The following is a 21,451-nucleotide window of genomic DNA, read 5'->3' on the forward strand; positions in this document are numbered from 1 at the left end:
AATCTCAAATGGACCTTAACAGATGCAAACCATTGTTTTACTCTGCCCTGACTGACAATTTATCATACAACAACTATTCCAAAGCGCCTCTTCTTTTCTCAGACCAGTTATACCATCATTTCTCCCTACCTTCTCAGCAGAGGAATTTGCCTCATAAGTCACTGGAAAAAATATAAGATTATATGACAAAAGCAACCTCTCCATTCCAACTCTACAGTTCAAATGACCTCTGTATTATCCTATGTCCTATAGACTGTTAAAAATGATTAGTGAACAGCTAGAAAGAAAGCAATTATTTAAATTATTAAAATGACTTTGTTAAGAGTAGGTCATTCCAGACTAACCTTATTTTATTTTTTGTCAGCGTTATTAAACTAGTAGGTAAAGGGAATGTTATAGATATACTCTACTGAAATTTTTAGCCAAGTATAAAAAGTAGCTCCCAATGTTGTATAACAAATGAAGAAATATGGACTTGATAATCACTGAATTGTAGGGATATGGAATTGAATACATCACAGGTAGTCTCTAGTGGAGTGCCCCAAGTACCTGTGCTTCACCTTGTATTGTAAAACACTTATTAATTAGCTAGACAGAGGCATTGATGGCATGTCTGCAAAATTTGCAGATGATAGAAAGCTGGGATGGTTAGGTAATTGTTCCCACTTAGTTATTCTTTTACCTATCCAATTGCTTCTTTGATGGGTAATAATATATATTCTGCCTCTCTTCTCTTCTGTTTCTCCTCCTCTCCTCTCCTCTCTTCTCTCCTCTCTTTTTCTTTCTCTCTCTATACATATTCTCTCTATATATAGCTCTGGTTTCTCTCCCAAGAGCCAGTTTCATATAGCTAAATCCTTTTTTTTTTGACAATTGCCCTATAGGCATCAAAAATTCAACATGTCCAAAAGAGAATCCATTGTATTTTTCCCCTCAAACATTCCTTCCAAACTTCCCTATATTTGTCAAGGGCAATGCAATTCTCCACACATTTGCAACAATGGAGTCATTTCTCTACTCCTTATTCTGCCTCATTCCACATAGCCAATCAATTGCAAATTCTTTCCGATGCCATCTTCATAATATCTCTCATATCTGTCCCATTCTCTCCATTCACGTTTTCAAGTTGTTCTTTAGCACACATAGCCTAGACACTAAAACAGCTTTAGCACCATCATACCCAAAGTGTGACTAGATTGCCTGAATGTTTTCACCTCTCCATCACTTAATTATACTCTTCCCTTCCATTTTAAAAAGAGGGCTGAAAGGCACTGACCAATTTGCTAAAATCTCCCCAACTGAGCTAAATTTCAAAGAAAAACTTTAAAAGTCTCTTCTATCTCTTTATCATGAAAAACACTAAAAGGAGAATAACTTGTTATCGTTAAGCCAGGATTCCTTTTCTCTTTACTATCAATTCACTACATTGCTTGTTTCCAAGTTGGTGTGATATGATGAATGTGTCTGTCTCCATAGTGAAGTGATTAATAGGCATCTGTGTAAAGCAGACCCAGTGACCACAAAGACAACAAAAACGTCTCTGTGTCCTTTTGAAAAATATGCATATGCAAAAAGGGTGAAAATCCTCCCCCATCCAAAAGTGGATTTGGTTTGTCTTGGCCCCGAGTGCTCAGAAAGATGGCAAAACATCAAGAAAAGCCCTAGAGTAAGATCCCCTAAAAATAGACTCTCAACTCTGCTTTATAGTAAGACAAGACTACAATTTCCCTCGAAATCCTCATGACAACTTGGGTGAATGGAATCTAGCAAACCAATTATTCTTGTTTGAAAATCTTATTGCTATAAAATGTCAGGCATACAGTCCAGCAAGCAGCAAGAATAAGCAAGCCAATCATTTTGCAAAAGCATTTCCATTTCTATGCTAGTGCTAGTTATAATATTTATGAAAAAATGTAAAAAAAAATTCCCAAGCCCCCAAATCCCACATTTTAAAAAAAGCAGGAAGAACTCTTAACTAGAGACAATTTTAATGTCCTCAAAGCCACACCCAAACCAATCAGGATGACCACACTGAATGTGAAATGGGAGCTCTCTGTGGTTATCACTGCAGGAAACAGACTTTTTATTGTCTCACAGCATAATGTGAACCAGATGGTTGAAAAGTAAACTGAAACACCATCAGACATGAAAATAGTTTATTTTTATACATGAAAGATGAAGGGTATCTCTTTTTGTTGTTGCTGTTGTTGGGGTTAAAGGGCTGTATTTGGGGGGCTGGTGGTACCCATTCTGTACAAAGTCTACTATGATTGAATTTGCCTATGCCCAGGAAAGCTCATTAACTACCTCAGTGTCCTGAGCTCTGTTAAAATTTCATTTATTCAGATGGTGCTTACTGTAACTGACCACAGATGAACTCACCTCAAGTTCTGCCAATCAATCAATCAATACACATTTATTAAGTGCCTACTATAATGCCAGGCACTGCACTAAGTACTGGGGGCACTGTGCTATGTGCTACCACCTCTGAAATAGCTATATTTTGTGCTGTGATACCATTTGCAGAGTAGGAAGAAAATGGGATATATGTGCAAAATTCACTCAAAAATATTGTGTTGTTTTTCCCTCTTTGAAAACATGAACTTTTTGTTGGCTGATTTATGTTTATGTAACTCTCTCCTGTTTTTCTGATTACCAATGCCAGTGCCATAAGCCCATTATGGATGGGTGGCTTATATTTCCAGTCACAAATCACAGAATCTCAGACTTGGGAGTAACCCCTGAGGTCATCAAGTACAATCTAATCCCCTCTACAATATCCTTGACAAGGGGTCATCCAGCTTCATTTTAAAAGTCCCTAGTTTTAGGGAACTCACTACTTTCCAAAGCCATCTGTTTCATTTTTAAACATTTCTAATTGTTAGGAGGTTTTCTCCATGTTGAATCCAAATCTACCTCTTTAATTTCCACCCATGGCTTCACATTTTTTTCTCTGGAACTGCAAAGAACAAGTCAAATCCCTCCACCTTCCACTTCCACCGGATAATCCTTCAACTACTTTAAGACAGCTATCATGTTTCTCCTTCACCTTTTGTCCTTCAGACCACATATCCTTAGTTTCCTCAATTGATTCTTTTATGTTCTGGTTTTTCTCCCTCCTTATTCACAGTTTGATCAAAAGACTCATAGAATATTAGAGTTCGACGTGATCTTAGAGGTCTCTAGGGTGTAGTGAGGGAAAAAATAAACATTACAACATTACCCTGGAAATCAGTGGATCTGGATTTAAATATGGTTTTGACCCATGTTAGTTCTACGACAACTGGCGGGTCAGTTCTCCCTCTCTGAATATCAACTGTGAAATGGGATTAATCCTTACATGCCCACCTCACGGAGTTGTGAGGAGACCTTAACATGCCATAGAAATGCAAGCTTCTAATACTTTCGTTGTTGAGTCATTTCAGTCGTGCCTGACTGTTTATAAGCCCATTTGGAATTTTCTTGGCAAAAATACTGGAGTGGTTTGCAATTTCCTTCTCCAGCTCATTTGATGAGGAAATTGGGGCAAACAGGGTTAAGTGACTTGCCCAGGATCACACAGCTAGTAAGTGTCTGAGGCTCAATTTGACCTCAGGAAGAAGAGTTTTCCTGATTCCAAGCCCAGTGCTCTAAACACTGCACCACCTGCTTCCCAATAGTACTTTGAAGAGGAATAACTTGATACCCAGGGATATGAAGGGACTTGTCCCTTGGTTCTAAGTCATTGTATGGTTCTACAAACCATACAATGGACTATCTGGTTGGTCACTATCAGTGATTCTAGTTGTCAGAACTCTGTTCATACAAGGTCTGATGCTGAGAATGTACAGCTTAGGAAGAGTATTCATGTTTATTTTTTTTCTTCCCTTTGATATATTACTGCAAATAGGACTAGAAACCCAACATGTAAGTTGATTCTGAAACCAGACAAAGCATTTCTATTTTCCAACTTCCTGGTCTCATCTTCTTCCTTTGAGGTTTCATATGGAGTTAAAGCTATAGGACCAGCAAATGGGTTTACTTAGAAAATTATAAAATCTAGCTAATTCTTTGTTTGGGCTATTTTCAGAGCTGTATTTTTTTCTTTACAAAATCAAGAAAAAAAAACAAGCTCTAGTAAACTGATCTTTTTGGAGCAACCGTATTATTATCTAGTTAGACTTCCTATATAATAAAGTCTTTGGGGTTCATAGCACAAGAACACTTTCATGAGATTTTTGGGAACTTCTGGCAACTCAATTGCTTTGAATAGAGTCCACGTGGGGCCCATGTTAATAATAGCAGCTAGCATTTATATCACACTACTATGTGCCACACACTGTGTTGAGCACCTTACAAATATTATCTTGTGCTATACTGAATGCCGCACTTTAGTGGGTCACATTATATAGTAAAATTCTACGGTTGTTAGTAGAGGTTTGAGAGGGTGATGAACCTGTGATTTTGCTGCCAGATTTTCTCATGAGATTCTTTAGCTGTGCTATCTTGATGATACAAGTGCAGGTCAGCAATTTAGTGAAGAGATTTCCCCAGAGCACCAAGCGGTTGAATGATTTCCCTGGGATCACGCAATCAATATGAATCAGAGGTAAGATCTGAATTCAGATCTTCCTGGTTTGGAGGCCAACTCTTTATCCACTAACATATGTTTTGTCTGTACAATTTTGTGGAAATGGATTTTAGCACACCACAGGGAAAAATAAGAATTTAAAACAAACAATAGTTTTGGACAGTGATATTAAATAAGAAGTCAGCGACTTGAAAAGTACCTCTGAGCCCCAATCTAGCATGCTTCATTGTATCATGCTGCTTCACTGTAATCATAGCAGGGGTAGGGAACCTGTGGCCTTGAGGCCACATGCGGCACTCTAGGTCCTCAAGTGTGGCCCTTTGACTGAATTCAAACTTCACAGAATAAATCCCCTTAATAAAAGGATTTGTTCTATAAAACTTTGACTCAATCCAAAGGCTGCACTCAAGGACCTAGAAGGCCCCATGTGACCTCAAGGCTGCAGGTTCCCCACCCCTGTCATAGAGAGTTTTCTGGGACACTGAAAAGTTAAATGATTTGTCCAGAGTCCCACAGCCAGTATATGTCACACTTCCTGCTTCATTTGCATTAAAAACATTTGGGAATTTACATTTGATTTTTATAAACAATAGCCACCAATTCCTCATAACTTAACAATGAAAGAAATTAGGGGTTTTAATTATCGATGGACAACAATATTGGTCCAAATTATGTATCTATAACAAAACCTGTTTGATTTTCCAGATTCTAGAGCTCATGTCAAAGTATCTTTGGTCTTTCTTTGGCATTGGCATTGGAAAATAAGGAATTTTTGCATTTCTTCATGACTACCAAGTTTGACAAGTATTTTGTTTTAGAGTTTTCGTGCATTTCCTAGGTTTGCACTGCTCAAAGGGGGTCATTCATCAAGTACCCAATACTGTATATGTATAGAAAATAATTTCACCATTGATGTGACTGGTTCCATTATTGGGTCAGTCCACTAAAAGGGAACTCCAATCTGTAACATTAAGAAATTACTCTTTTGGTTGCCAAAATGTCTATCCATTCCTGGCTGAAGAGAAGAATAAAGAAGGAAGGAAAATTGAAAAACACTGAGGAACTCATGACCTACTAATCATAATCTAGCAGACAAATGCTTGCATATAGAAGGAAAAAAATACTTGTTCAATTGAATCTAAATTCCTGGAATTAGAGAAAGCATTTTTAAGTTACATGAAATTTTTACTAATCTCTTTAATAATAGCTAGCATTTACATAGCACTTTAAGGTTTGAAAGCACTTTACAATTATCTTCTTATTGGACTCTCACAACCCTTGGAACTAAGTGCTATTATTACCCCCTCGCCCCCATTTCACAGCTGAAGAAACTGAGGCAGAGGTTAAATGGCTTGCCCAGGGTCACACAGCTAGTATGCATCAGAGGTCAGATTTAAACTCAGGCTTTCCTGACTCCAATTCCAGTATGCTATCTACTGTGCCACTAAGCTATGTATAAACATATAAAAATACGTTTGGAAATTTTACATATATTATATACCAAGTTCTAGTGAGCAAACCTCATCAGGACTTGGTATAATTATTGTCTAATAAATGAAAGACGCTTATGTTCTGTAGAATTTATCATTTATGAAGAATGAGAGACTATAACTAGAAGCTACATGCTTTGAAATGTCTAAAAGGATAGGGATGATGCAGTTTCTTCCATACTAACACAATATCATCAATGTTTATCCTCAACCTCAGTAATTTTAAGTATGGTTCATAATTTCTGTTTTATTTTGTGAGAAAATATAATTTCAAATGAATATATGGAAGGGAAAGACTATTTTTAGAATGAGAAATTTAAAACTGAGACAGAATAATTAAAATTTCCCTTAATCGGTTAATAAGGATCTATTGAGCTCTTACTACGTTCCGGGCACTGTACACTGTACTCAGCAACAGGGATTCTAAAAGGGACAAAAGACAGTCTCTGACTTCAAGGCACTTATAATTTAATGGAGAAAAGCAAACAAATACATACAAACAAACTATACATACACACACACATACATACATACATACATACATACATATGATAAATAGGAAGCAATTTATAGAGGGAAGGTTCTAGAATTAAGAGATATTGGGAAAATCTTCCATTAAAAGTTATTCTCTATAGGAAGGGAAGCTAGTATATTGATTTGTAGTTGTGCTGCCTTCCTCTCCAAAGGTTACCTTATATCTACTGTATATGTATTTTGTTTATACGCTTATCTCGTGTACACATTGTTTTCCTCATTAGAATGTAAACTCCTTGAGGGCAGGAATTGTTTTAGGTTTTTCTTTGCTATCTCTAGGACCTAGCACTATGCCTGGTACATAAAAAGAGTTTCATTAATTCTTGTTGATTGACTGATTGTAGGGGCTCCATTCATGTTAAATAATGACAACAGACCATCATATTACCTCTAATTGGGCTTCTGAAATAGCTTATATGCCCGACGACTTCTGAAATAGCCCACAATGCATTTTGAGATGACTGAAGTTTACTTTTGGCTATTTCTTTAGTTTGGGAGGTGAGAGATATAAACTGTTGGTGTGAATATAGACACTTCACATTCTTTGGAAGAGATGAACCAGTGAACAGTACACACCACAGTTGCATCCACAGTTCCTGTTTCTCCATTGCATTCCCATGTATTTCTATGAGACTACAGAATACTCTCTGTCTCTGTCTCTCTTTCTCTACCCCTCACTCCCATCTCTTTTCTTTCTTTTCTTTCTCTCTTTCTGCTGAGTAGTATGTATTCTGGGCACTTCCTATGCTCTTAAGACTTTTTTTATGTACAAAGTTAAGAAGAGAGATGCTAACCTCAAAAAATTCTCTCTTGGCCCACTCACTCTTTTCCCATATTTGATAACTTCAATTCTCATCTCTACGTGTTGTAAAAAGCCACTGTTTGTAGAGTACCAAGCTAACCAGTAGTTTTAAACTCTCAAACTAGTCTCTAATTAAAAATCATGATATATAAATCTTAGATTATATTCTCATCAATATTTATAACTAATAAACACAAAATGACTCCTTAAAGTTTAGCTAAAAGCAAACAGAAGAAGAGGGTGAAGTTATACCAAAGTATAAATTATTAAATATTCTAGATGTTCCATTAATAAGATTAGGTCTTAAATGTATAGGTCTTAAAAATGTTAAGTTGTCAAAACTAATGTTAAAGTTGTCAGGCATCAAGGATGTCTTGTGTAAAAGAGGGGGAGGAAGAGTAAAAGACAGTGAAGAGGAAAAGAGAGAAGAGAAAAGAGAGAGAGAAAGAAATATGCATAGTCAAGGAGAATAGATATGAATGGAAAAGGTGGTTTAAAATTATAGTAGTCTAGAACATTTCTCAAAGTTGAATGGTTCTTTTATACCCCAAGGACATAATTTTGAATTAGAAATCTTAGTTATTTAAAAAACTGTAATAATAATAATTTTAAGAACTCTTCTTTTTGGAGTAAAAGTTTTAAGGGGGAAAAAAAGTCAGGTGCTGTCTATGGTGAGGATGATCCAAATATTTGTGTGGAGACAGAGACAGGCAGAGAGAAGAAATTAGCTTTCAACATAGCTGACATTTAACTTTTTATTTTTTCTAGCCTTTCCACGATAATCTCATCAAGACCTTAGATAAATTCAGCCAGTTGTCAGGAGAATACAGAATTAATTAGACCAAATCTATGACCATGCCTGCATGACTGAAAGAACAATTAGAGTCACCCACATGGGTCTTTTCAATTTTCCCCTCCCCCACCAACACAGACATATACATTAAAACTACTAAGTAATTTATTTAAGAGCCCCAGTGCATGCCCTAGTACAGCATTCTCTCATTTCTTCCAAGAAAAGCCATGAACTTGAATTAGACATTCCTTTTTATTTTTCTTTGACAAGGGCACATTAATAATATAAAAGTGAATGATGATGTTATCTTTTCTTATGTAATCTTTCGTTCCAAAACCCCTTTCTTTCTTCTTTTTCAGGCCAATCTCAGGCTTATTATTGATTTTACCTGGGGTGGGGATGCTGCAATAGGAAGGCTTAAATCTTTACAAAATAAAAAGACATCTGTCTGTTGCATTCACTGTATCCAGTTTTAACCTGAATGACAGAGAAGCCCGAATTAAAGCTATAGTCTGCCAGAGGCTTAACTCGAATAATATCCCTAGCTTGGTTATGGAATTGTGTGTTTCTTTTTTAGAAAGACGGCACTGATTATAGGTTGTTGTTACTATACCTCCAAAATCTTTGTACAGTTTTAAGCCATTAAAGCTTTAAATTAATTAACTTCAATCTTTAATAGCTTAAAACTGGATGCAGACACCTTGTATATACATACACACATACACACGGTATTACATATTGTAAGGGTATATTTACGTCTGTGTATGTCTACCTTTAATTTATCTCTTTGATTAATTCAAGAAGTTACTTTATTTCAATTAAATTCAGCAATTATATTTTAACTCCATACTACTTATTCAGGTGCCCACAGCTGTGTTCAGCAAGCACCAGCAACTATGGGGAGCTGTCCAGTGATGGAGTACCAGCAGCCAGGCTCCTCAGCACTGTTATCTTCTTCAATGCTATTACTATGATTATTTCTAGCTCCCCTTTTATGACTCAACTTCAGACCTACAAGGTTCATGTCTTCCCCTTAGAATCACTATAGTACATTGAAAACAGCATTAGATTTATGGTCCAAAGTTCTGGATTCAAATCCCATTTTTCTCACTTATTATCTATCTGACCTAATGAAAAGTAGAGAAATAGGAAAAAGCAACAAATGATTCAAAGAAAAGAAACAAAAACTAAAAAAAAATTATCTCTGGGCCTCAGTTTACTCATATGGAAAATAAGGTATTTGGTTTCCAAGGTCCCTTCCATTTCTGTATTTAAGATTCTACTAAAGTTGCAATAGAAATTATCAATCTGCCTTCATTCTCAAAGAGGACCAAAATGATATCATTATGTCAGAGTCAATGTACAGTGTATCACACTGTGGCTGATCAGATGAATACAAGTTTGGAAGGCTTTACTATAGGTCAGGCACAAATAGTCCTTATGGACCTTTGGAATGGAGAAATTTCTAAATTTGTGTATCTCACATTTCTACACACACACACACACACACACACACACAATTTAGGGAGAAAAATAAAGTTTGGCTAAACTAATAACTAATAAAATTGAGATTATTCAAAAGTAAAATAATAGGCTTAATGATTCTACAATTTGAAGCATTTCCATTTCTACATCTTCCTAAAGAAGCATTTTAAATTCTGCTTTGGATTACCAAATAAGAAAAAAAAGGTAACTATTTACTCTTCATCACATTTAAGGCACACAATTGAGTGATTTACTGTTCTTTGTAACTAAATGTAAGTTCTACTTACCTTAGAATGTTAGATTTTTTTTTTAAATCATGGCATGAACTCTCTTGACAGAGTAGTTTCTCTTATTTATTCACAGAAGTGATAAGAATCTCTCAACCAATTTGCCTCTAAGTTTACCACAGATATATTTTTAGACTTACTTTAAACCTTTGGAGATTAAATAGGCTGTAAGTGGTTCTTAAGAGTATAACATTTCTGTGAGACATTCTTATGCATGATTTACAAATTAGCAAGTGCCAATGGACAAAATCAAAGGTGTTAGTTTATTTCATCATTCACAATTGATGACAGTAGTTTGTTTTTATGGGGATAATAATAGCACTGTACCTTCCAGGGCTTTGTTGTGAGGATTAAATGAGATCATATAGAAGGTATTTTTAAAGCTCTATGTAAATGTTAGCTCTATTATTTTAAAATCAAATTTCTTCTGATGATTCAATCATATATAAAAATAAAAAGCTGGCATTTATTGAGCACTTCAAGGCTTACAAAGCACTTTATATACATCATCTCACTTGATCTTCCACAACTCAGTGAGGTAGGGACTGCTGAACTGTATTATCCTTGGTTTACAGATGAGGAAACTGAGACTGAGATAAGTGGTGGCCCTGGTCACACAGAGGGAGGGTTTAAACTTTGATCTATCCTCCCCTGGATCAACTGGGCACTACCACATTATTCAATCTCACCTTAAATCAACATTTCTAGCACTCCTACTCTATCCCTGTTTTACTTGTATCTGTGAGTGTTTAAATATATATATATGTATATATATATATGTGTGTGTGTATATATATATATATATATATATATATATATATATAACATCAACCAAGAAACTACTGAAAATTAGACATATGCTAATTCACACACACAAAGATATGTAGAAAAATCAAAACTATTTCCATTTCTCTTGTTCCTTGCCTCTAACCAACCATACTGTATACCTAATCTATTCCTTTCCCTGATCATAAATACTCCTCTCTGGAAAAAATCCATACTTAGCACAGAAAGGGAGTTTGGATATTGCCTAGTCTACTTACTAGAATCAGTGGTGTAAAGAGCAAAGCATCAGACTGAGTCAGAGTACCTGAATTTGAATTCTGCCTTTGCAGAATTTAATCTTTCCAGGTGAGATAATACATTTAGGCCCTTATCATTTATTAACATCTTAGCTCATATACATTGTCTCCTTAGTAGAAAACCTCTGAGCAAGTAAGTTTTAATGGGAAAGAGAAGAATGGATACAACTCTGCTTGGAGTGCTCCTTGGTTCAATGTGGAGTCCTGGGCATCATGAGGTACAGGTACTTACCTATGTAGTGAGAGGGTTTCATTCAATCCACAAGCATTTGTTAAGTTCTTCCTAGATGCTGGGCACTGAATGAGGGGACCCTGAGGCCAACTATGTATTTCACCATTTCGCCTGGAGAAAAGACTACCTTCATGCCTGTTCTCATCTCCCAAATTATAGTTAAGACACCCATTGCTAGTCACATATTTTCAAGAAAAGTTCTTATGTGTCCTGAGGAATACACTGGCATACCGAAAACTTGGTATTGAAATAGAAAAATATGTAAGTAGATGTAAGTAGAAACCTCAACTAATCGAATTAAAAGTGTTCACCAAACCATCTGCCATGGAGCACTGCTGTTTTAGGTCAAATGAAGAGGAGTCTCATGAGAAAATGCTGATGGTAGTAACATTGTTTTCATCTCAGGTATTAAATATTAAATTATCTAGGAATTTAAAATGCTTATTGCAGGATTTTTAGTATAAAATGGACAAAATTTCTTCTGTTCTGCTGCAAACTGTATCTCTGTGGTACTCCATTGACAGCACCCCCCCCCCCAGCTTCCAGCTCAATCACTTAATCAACATTTATTAAGCACCTACTGAGAGCCAGGTACTGTGCTAAGTGCTGGTCAACATTCATGCTTTCCAATAAGCATATTTTAAGTCTCCAAATATTCCTTGGCTAGGTTAATTTGGAAAATGTTGCTCTAAAGCATTACTAATTTCTACCAGACTAAACTGCCTATCCCTAGTCACAAAGTTCTGCTGAATAACGGCACGTATCAGAAGAGCTAAAGAGGGAGTGAGTCGCTTGTTCTTGCCACATCTATCAAATAGGAAGGTACAGTTTTGACTAAACCTCATTTTTTAAAAACACCAGGTAACCAGGCAATGATTAGATCAGACTGGAGTCTTTTTGCTACTCTAAAGCCACAGTGAAGTTTTCACAAAAGAGAAAAAAAATATTGACTACAAAGAATTCTTTTTATCAAATTTGGAGCAAAATAGAATTTAGTTATGACTTCCCATGAGATGTGGAAAACACCCCCCCCATAGCCTTTTATGACTCCTACTGGTATTTACCCAGTCAAACCAGAAAAGAAATTAAGTAAACAAATGGTACATTGTTTAAAGCTTATTGATGTGTTTGTTTGATTTAAATTTCTCACTTGACCAGTAATCTAATTCTGCTATATATTTTTTCTTTGAGCACAATGGGCATATCTCGAACTACGTTGATATTATCTCTTTCCAAGTAAAATAACATCTTATTTCAGAAGCTTCCTGTGATATGCATATATAAGACTAACCTAAAATTTCTGTTTGAGTAGAAATATTTCAAGATTAGAATGTTTCTGAATATTAATTTTTAAGTAGCCTTTCTACAACTCATGACAACATTACATAAAATCTGGATAAGAACTTTTGGGAGGGGGCATATACAATTCACTCTTGTTAACATTGTCGACATCATAAACTGCTATGATTCTCACTTTTTCTGTATGCCCCATAAGTGTGACACCAATTCTGATGGAGTCTTTGAAACCAGTCTTATAACTTTGCTACATGTCTATATTTGGTGGGAAACAAAAGACCAATTAGGGGCTGTGGTGATGCCAGAATGACTTGAGAGAAAAAACACTTCTTATTCCTCTTTGTGTTGAGTAATGAGAAAAGACAAATCATAATCTAAAAATAAATGGACCTTCGCCTTCATGTTTAAACGTGATTAAGTCCATCTCAATTATTATAGGATAAATAAATAAAAATTTTAAAACCTGGGTGGAACTGATAAAGTGAAAGTCATGGCTGCATCTAATTTGCCATCTCTGTGGCTAAAAGACAGGATGGAGAGGCTACAGAAATCTAGAGACCAGATAAAACAGAGCCATTGACTGTGCTCCCACTAATGAATTGACTGAAAAGATATCAAGCAATTCTAAAAAAGTAGTAAGGACAAGATACATCACACAAGGCCAGTAAGGTAAGGAAGGGCAAGGTCAGTTAGTTACTGATAAGGAAAAAGACTTCATTTTCTGTAGCAAAACATTTGAGTAGTTTTCTATGCCTACTCTTAGGCTTTGTTAGTATGGCTATACATGCATACAGGATTGTCGTGTTACTTACAGTGTAGAGGGTAAAGCCTTGGAACATTCCACAGAGGGGCAGAGGGCTAGTCTTTATTATTTTGAAAGGGGGAGACTAAATACAATGGCAGCAGAAGGGAAAGTTTAGTTGTGCAAGGCAAGGAACAGTGAACGGTGTTTTGACAAAGGTGAGAAACATATAGAATTAAATCAATACTGAAAACACAGCAAGAAAAAGAAACAAAAACAAAAGCCAACATACTCTGGAAATGCAGCCTTACTAAGGATAGCTCTCTACAATTGGCAGCATTTAGCTAAGGGCACGTGTTTATTAATCGATCTTTGTAGTCACTCAAAAGAAAAAAGGGAATCAGACACCTGACTCCTCCTGGCTTGGCCATTCAGTATATCATCTTCTGCTTAGTGAAGAAAAGAGAGGTAACTTAGAAACAATTCCAGAGTATATTTAGCTACCAAAGCTGTGGGCACACAAATGTCACATTCCGTGAATTAACCCTTTGAAAGAACATCCCTTTTCAGTGGCCCACAGATGACCGAAAAGACACTTGTACCGAATTAGATGCTGAACACAGATGGATGTGACATCACCAAGGCACCAGGATCAGAGAAAATAAAGAAGCAAATGGATTAAGAATCACGTCAGTTTGAGAGACATACGTGTGAATAAGAAAAGAAAGAAAACGTATCCAAAAGAATAACCCGAGTACCAAATCACATCACAGAGAACTTTGCAAAATGAAACAGAAGTTTAAAAGAAATTCGTGGATGCTTAAAGAAAAGAAATCTACAGGGGAGGGAGGTGGGGAGAAGGAAAAATAAAATCATGGTAAAAAAATTAAGCTAAATTCTTTTTGAATTTTGCATAACAACTCATTGGCGTTGCCCCCCCAAAGCATTTAATCGATTGTGCTAGAAAAGCCACATTTGATTGGGCAAGGCAAGGAGTTAATAGCACATGAATAGTGGAAATGGTAGAGACCCACGCAATCACCTCTGCCACCATTGTCTGACAATATGTAGACTGCTTCCAGCTTTGTCAATATTCATAATTAGACCCCAAAGAATGAACAACGCAGAATTTTTAAAACCGTCAACTATTAATAAGACTCTTCGATAAACCTCCACTCCCTGGGGAGATAACCATTCAGAGCAAGCTACCGACCCCATTAGTTAGTGAATTGAAGTGAAAATGATTACAACTGAGAGCTTAAACATCTTGTTAATATTTTTCCTGCATTTCAGGAAGCCTCCATATATATACAAGTTGTTTTTGAAGAAGTTGCCTTTTGTCCATTGAGAACACAGATGTGGCAAACAATTCTGGGGCATGGAGCCACACAAAACAAATCACGGCTAATGCACATAACCCATAACCTGCTGTGACTGGATCTTTACCCTATCACAAATTAGCATGGTATATGCTTGGGAGGTTAAGGACACCAAGTACCCCTTCAACATAAATGAAACTGATGAGAGCAGACTAGCAATTTGCTTACATTTGGGGGCAGGGAATACTACAAAAAAAAATGATGAAGGCTAAAGAACATTGCAGAAGGCTAAGGGAAGACACTCTCAAGGAAAGATTAAAAGGACATAAACCATATTGCTTGGCTAAGCAATAACTAGGCAGTAGAAGGACACAAGATACCCCTATATATTCTCAAGAAGATTAATAGTATTAACTTGATACAAGAGGACTGGAGAAGAGGAAATCGAAAGAAATAAAGGAAAGGGAAATTTAGGATGAAAACATTATAATGGTAAGTGGTAGTCTTCCAAGGGTCAAGGTGTCAGCTCTATCCCTTGAGACCACAAAACACTGAACTGGACCAAATTCTTGAAAGCAGACAGGAGCAAACAATTCTGAATGGAGTGGAAAGGCTAAGCGAAATAACTGGCCTTTTCAGTTTCTGCTTTGCAAGACTCTTTTCTGGACAAGTAAAGGCTTCTTTGGTTGCAGCTGTGACTAAAGTAGCATGTGTTAATGAGGCCCAACAAATGGTGAAAAAAGATTACATTTCCTGTCCCTAGTTGACCAAAGAAAGGAAAGGAAAATTTTGGACAGTTCAAAGTACAAACTCTTCATTTACTTTGGCTTCCTTTCCAGTTTTAACAAATAATATTTCTGCTTGATTAAATTGTATTTAAATCTTCATTTTTAAGGACAATTACAGTGCATATGAGGTTATAGCTCTAAGCAAACACCATTAAACTATGTATTTGGAACCAGAGTATTTGGCCAGCTTCTCTGTGCTTTGTGTCAAACAGTGATACTGTACAAAAATTGGATTTTTTTCTTTAGTGATTAGCACATTTGCAGAGCAAAAGGCTGGAAAAAGCATTTGTTAAATAAAAGCTATTTTAATCTTTTGTTTCTCTTTTTGCTGTTGTATTTTGGTTTTATTCATCTTCACTTTTTACTGCTAAGACTAGAACTCTGAGAGTTTTTGTTTACATAGTCTTCATACCCAGGAAGGCTCAATCCTGTCATTTGTCAGTGGTTTGATGAGTTTACCTGTGTTTCAGGTTAATTCAACTTGCCTTCACTGCTTTGCCTTAAGTCACAAAGGTAAAAGGAGGTGAAAACATCACTAAAGGAAACTGAGATGAAAGGGAAGAAGATTAGCCTCAGTCAGCTTTTGCTTAAGGCTAAGCTTGCCTCTATTTAACTGAGAAAACTTTAATTTCAAAGGTGTTAATTCCTTCCTCTTCCAGTAATGATGAGGATATACTTGTATTATTTGTTTTGTGTGGCTTACTTATTCAGTGGATATTTTGGTTAATGCCTAAAATGGAGTATTTTGTTACTGACTTTTTCATAAGCTTTTAATGACCGTGCAGTGGAGATTTATGCAGTATTACCAAGATTTAGCTGGAAGCAGTTACAAAGTCTGCCCCCCCACCCTTTTCCCCACAGGAAGAGTTATTTCCAAGGCCTTACCCTTCTTGTCTTGGTGATTATGGGATGAGACTGCCCCAAAGGGATCTGTGCTGTCAGAGGAGTCACGCAGATCCTTCCAATCCTGCATGCGTCCCCCAGACTCATAACCCTCTTGACCCGTCGTATCTGAAGTGGTCGTGCTGGGGAAGAGGGAACTGGAGTGCCCTGTTTTCATCACAGACACAGTTAGGAAAAATATCACCAGTAAGCCATCCATCCCTTTTCCTGACAGCCCAGAGCTGACACACATAAGCTGCCAAGAGGTTGACTGAAGACCACTGGGAGACCTGGTGGGTACTGTATTTATTCTGGAGGGAAATATATAAGCATATGCCCCCAGAGGATCTTTGCTAAGAGGGAACTATTTTCACTTTTTTTTCTCAGTACTGAAGGGTCCTTCCATGTCCCAGCAACCAATAGTTTGGGTGTCCTGAGTCCTCGTGTCTCCATTTAGAAGATGTCACAGTGGCTAGAGCTGGGAACTTAGAGTTGTGAAGACCTGTATTCCAGCCCTACCTCAAATATTAATTAGCTGTCTGATCCTAGGCAAGTCGCTTAACCCCTTTCAGCCTCAGTTTCCTCATCAGACAGTGGGGATAGCAACAGCACCTATCTCACAAGGTCTTTGTAGGGCTCTAGTGAGTTTCAACATGTGAAGCATACCATTTTGTTTTACAGATGAGGAAACAAAGACCTACAGAGGTGAACAGAGTTGCCCAAAATCAAGCAGTAAGTGGGAGAACCAGGATCTGAACCTAATTATAGATTTATGTTCCACAGCACCAACTGTGCTCAAATGGGTCTTCCATCTTACAGGATAAAATAATGCTACCTCAAAGAATCTCCTTTTTTTTTAAGCCATCTATGCTCCACCCAGTATAAAGAAATGCTTTCTATGATTCTATAGCTATTAAAAAATAGTTGTCACATCCTATTACAATAAGCTGTTAAGATAATATATTTGGTATGTAGTTATCTCATGGACTCTTGTACGGAAAGGGAGGTATAGTCTTTTATACGCTAATAACAAATAAAATTTGGTTAATGACTGATACTGTGGTTATGATTGATTTTCATATCATTGAGGTCTCAGATTCACCCACAGGGCTCAGGTTAGAAAGGAAAATATTTTTGTGAGAGGTAGCAGGTGGAGGATGATTTCAAGAAGAAGCATGACATGAATGGGAATTATGACCAAAGCATTAAATGATTGTTAGCAACCTCCTGTGTGTGAGTCTGTAAGTCCTTCAATGATCACCAAGCAAGGTTAGAATGCTAATTTGTGTCAGCGAAAAAGCAGTTGCCTCTATTAAACTGCAATTCTGATTCAAAGAAACTCTGATACACCTGGCCTTTGGTAGAAACGAAATGCTGCCATTCTGTGGCTTTCAAGCGGTGTCCTTGACTTTAGTAAATTAACATGTAGCAGCCCTTTGGACAATGTGTAAAGATATGTGAGCACAATTATTGTGAAAGCTTAACTGGAGCATTCAGTAAGGAAGTGGGAGAGATCCACAATTAACTCCACCCTGGCTCCAGCCTTGGGTTGTCTTAAGCCTAAATGTAGTGAATAAAACATTCTGTATTTCAGATGGAGAGACAAAGACCCTGTGTTATTCTTTATCCGCTCTAATAGGAAATTGGGTTCTGCCAACAGAACTGAATAATATAAATCATAAGCAATTCTTTTTTTAAAGGGGTTGAGTTGTTTTTTCTTCATGAAATTTTGCTTCAAGAGAAAAAGAAGGCAAGGAGTTTATCTACTACAAAAAATAATTCCACAGCAGCCACAGCATGCTGCTGAAGGCATGGTTAACATTTCAGCAAAGTGGTTTCTGATCCAAACTTGTTATTGGGCCCCCCACACAATTTCAAACATCCACTTTCTTGCAAAAGTCTGATTTAGATTTAACTACTAAAACATGTTCATTAAAACCTAGGCACTGTACTTGTGGATAGGAAAACTTTCGGTTGCTACAATTCTCCATTTTGTCACCCCTGTGCTTATTTTCAAGTTCTGATAAGTAAAAGGGTGGAAAAAGAACCTAGGAAATAGAAATTGAGTTTTCTCTCATTTCCACTCATTTGTCCAGAGATCTGAAACACAGTCTCCGTTACAGCACTCTTGGGTTTGTGATTGCTGTACTGAAATATGTGGTCCAGCTTAATATAGAACTCAGTCTCCAACATGAGAAAACAATTAACAATAGTTTTGTGAGGAGCTGGGAACTGCAAAACATACCACCAAGTAGCAGGGATTTCTCTAACCCACACTGATATGCATTTTGTATACTTTCCATTTAACAGTGTTCAAGGGGTGATTTTATGGTAATACCGTAAGTACAGTTTAGGGAGAACGTTTCTAAATATGGTCATCTTAGGGAAATATATGCCTGAGGGACACATTTTCTGTAGAAAGATTTCCTGGACCATATGTTGCAAATACATGGAGAGCTCATTGGTAATGGAAAGCTATGACTACAAGAAGAAATTAATGTGGACCAGATGGTAGTAAGGTAGGAGAGAGTTTTACACAAATGCGAGAGATCAGCTGATGCTCTCTATCACTAAAGTGTTAGTCTAGTACACACAGAGACAAGATTTCCTCTATGCAAATTTAGAGAAACCATACTTCTGATTTACTCAGCAGAAGAAATCAAGGCAGTCATTTTTTTAAACTTGTGTTTCTGAGGACAGTATAAGCAACCTGTTTTTGTAGTGAATTAAACAATCTGAAAAAGTAATGCCTTGACTTTTCATTAAATTTTCAAAAATGCCAGGTAGGAAGAGCATCATTAAGCACATATCTTATCTTGGAAAAAAAAAATCAGTCATCTCTTCTCTAAGTTAAAATAAAAGATTTAAAGAAAACCTCTTATCTCTTTTTATAATCTGAGGTAAGAGGTTGTATCATTTGTTATGCATTCCCTATGAGACTTCCGGAACCACAATAATGCTACAAAAACAGGCATTCATTTGTAAATATAGCACTGCATATTGATGGATTTGTAAACTATAATTTTGTTACTATCAGTGGGCTCTGCAGTCAAATGAGAAAGGTCATATTTCTGTAAGGGGAAACTATACTCAATTATTTTCATAATGTCAAAAAAGATACTTTTTTAAAAGGCAAAATGGACTGCTCTTTATTGTTTCTCTATATCCACAAATCATTAAGATTCTAGAGGTTAAGAGACTTCACACTCTATCCTATTAACCAGTACTTCAATCTAATTAGACACTGAGAGTCTAAATCAACACAGGGTAAGAAAAGAGGCCCAATTCACTAAAATAGTACTCTTGCTTATGTAGCTAAAGTTGAATGATGTCTTTTGCACAATAGGGGGGATTTGAATAGTTTTAGTTGAATCTAGAAACATTCTCTGCACAGATTACTATTACAATTCCACGGAAGTCTAACTATCTATAGATCTGAGCTTAACACTGTACTTTCACTGCAGATGGGAAAAGTTCACAGCTTAAATCATCATGCAATTTGCCCCCCCTCCACCTTTTTTTGATTCATGATCTTGACAGATAGAACTCTGAAGATAGCAAACATTAGTCCTTGTTTTGAGTCCTGTGCACTCTCACAATATTATGGTGGTTGGAACCAATCTGGATGTATTAGCTTCAAAACAGGCAAATCTCTTACATTCATTTATGAAATAAGCAATATGTCAGAAAGGCCTCTGTTTTGTCCATGGGAGCACCTGTTTATAGTTAGTAAATGCCCTCTTTCTGATGGCTGAGCTATAATTTAATCATGTGATAATGAAGAAGAGTTTGGAGGGAGTAAGGATGAGATCAGCAGTCATGGATCATAGAGGGGTCAAGATCCCACACTGCAATTTCTCCCTGCAGGAGAAATTACCTGGTGACTCCATGTTACAATTTGTCTCAGCATGTCTGATCACTAAATTCAAGGGAGTCTGGGACTTGAAGTTTGGCCCATATTTCTCCATTCCATCTGATAAGAATTATCCCATTATGCAAACTGATTATCCCTATCTCCACAAATGATAAGAGTTAGAAGAGTCTCTTTTGAATACCCACGCCCATTTCTACTGAATGGTTTATTATAAACTGCCTTTCTTTCTATAGTACATTACTCCTCACATCTTTGCTGGGCAATGTTACGATTTCAATGAGCCAAACCAGAGTAAACAGCACTGTGGGCTATGTATATCCATTTTACTACAAATGAGAGATCAGTCGAGGGCTTTCAGAGAAAACGCTATTTAAGTGATTGTATTTGGACACAGGAGCCCAACTAAATTCAAGCCCTACTTGTAGCTTAAATTCATATGGCAAATTATAATTTTGTTGGTCCTTGTAGTATTTAGTGATTTCCCCCCCCCCTAGTTTTCATTATCAATAGGTAATAGTAAACCTTTAATTACATCTATACAATTACATATAACTATAGTTAAAGGAAGTGTAATATTTAAATCAGAACTTAAAAAGAAAGAAATAGAAGCTCTAAATGTACTATTAGCTTATTCAGCTTCCAGTATAATGTAAAGTCTAAATTTAATGTCATGCATATGTTTTCTACGATCATATTGATGAGCCATGCCCCATGCATAGCTGTGCTTTATAATAAAATATTTGGGAGGTGCCTTTAGAAGTGGTGAGTGGCATTTCCTGCTTTTCAAATAAAGAGTTCAATATATTCAATCTTCATAAACGATGCTTTTGTCCTATTGGGTTGTCTTACAATTATGCGTACATTTTACAAAACACAGCAAGACCTTTGGTAATGAGATTTTCAAATTAGCCACATGTCAGCTCCATGGTTCCTTCATTATCTCTTCACATTAAAAAAATTCCTATTTAAATAAAGGATTTACAAATAAATCCTATATTTGGAGATAATCATGCTCATTTTATGCCTGGATCCTTCATGGATGATGTTGGAAAGTCTTGACCAATATTGGGCTGATCACCTAGGCATCGTATTGGCCTTCTCCTGCAGCATGGAAATCCCAAGAGTCAGAATTTCTTAGTCCGGTACACAGACCAGTGTAGCAGGGATCTGCTGATTACAAATGCTACTCTTTTCCCATAAATATACCTATACACACAAATAATTTCTTCCTCACGAACATGTTAAAGTTGGAATTAGGCCATTCTACGTTTTGCA

The 21,451-nt window shown here is 36.6% G+C and overlaps 1 protein-coding gene across 2 annotated transcripts in view; it reads right to left on the bottom strand.

The window, feature by feature from the left end:
- Positions 1 to 21,451, bottom strand: part of SEMA6A (semaphorin 6A) — a 183,745-nt gene that overhangs the window by 14,192 nt on the left and 148,102 nt on the right. For both annotated transcript variants that reach the window (XM_036740547.1, XM_036740539.1), the window contains one exon: positions 16,306 to 16,470. In XM_036740547.1, coding sequence (XP_036596442.1) covers positions 16,306 to 16,470 — 165 coding nt within the window. The remainder of the gene's footprint in view (positions 1 to 16,305; positions 16,471 to 21,451) is intronic.

Source organism: Trichosurus vulpecula, chromosome 1, assembly GCF_011100635.1.
Source record: "Trichosurus vulpecula isolate mTriVul1 chromosome 1, mTriVul1.pri, whole genome shotgun sequence".
Taxonomy (NCBI): domain Eukaryota; kingdom Metazoa; phylum Chordata; class Mammalia; order Diprotodontia; family Phalangeridae; genus Trichosurus; species Trichosurus vulpecula.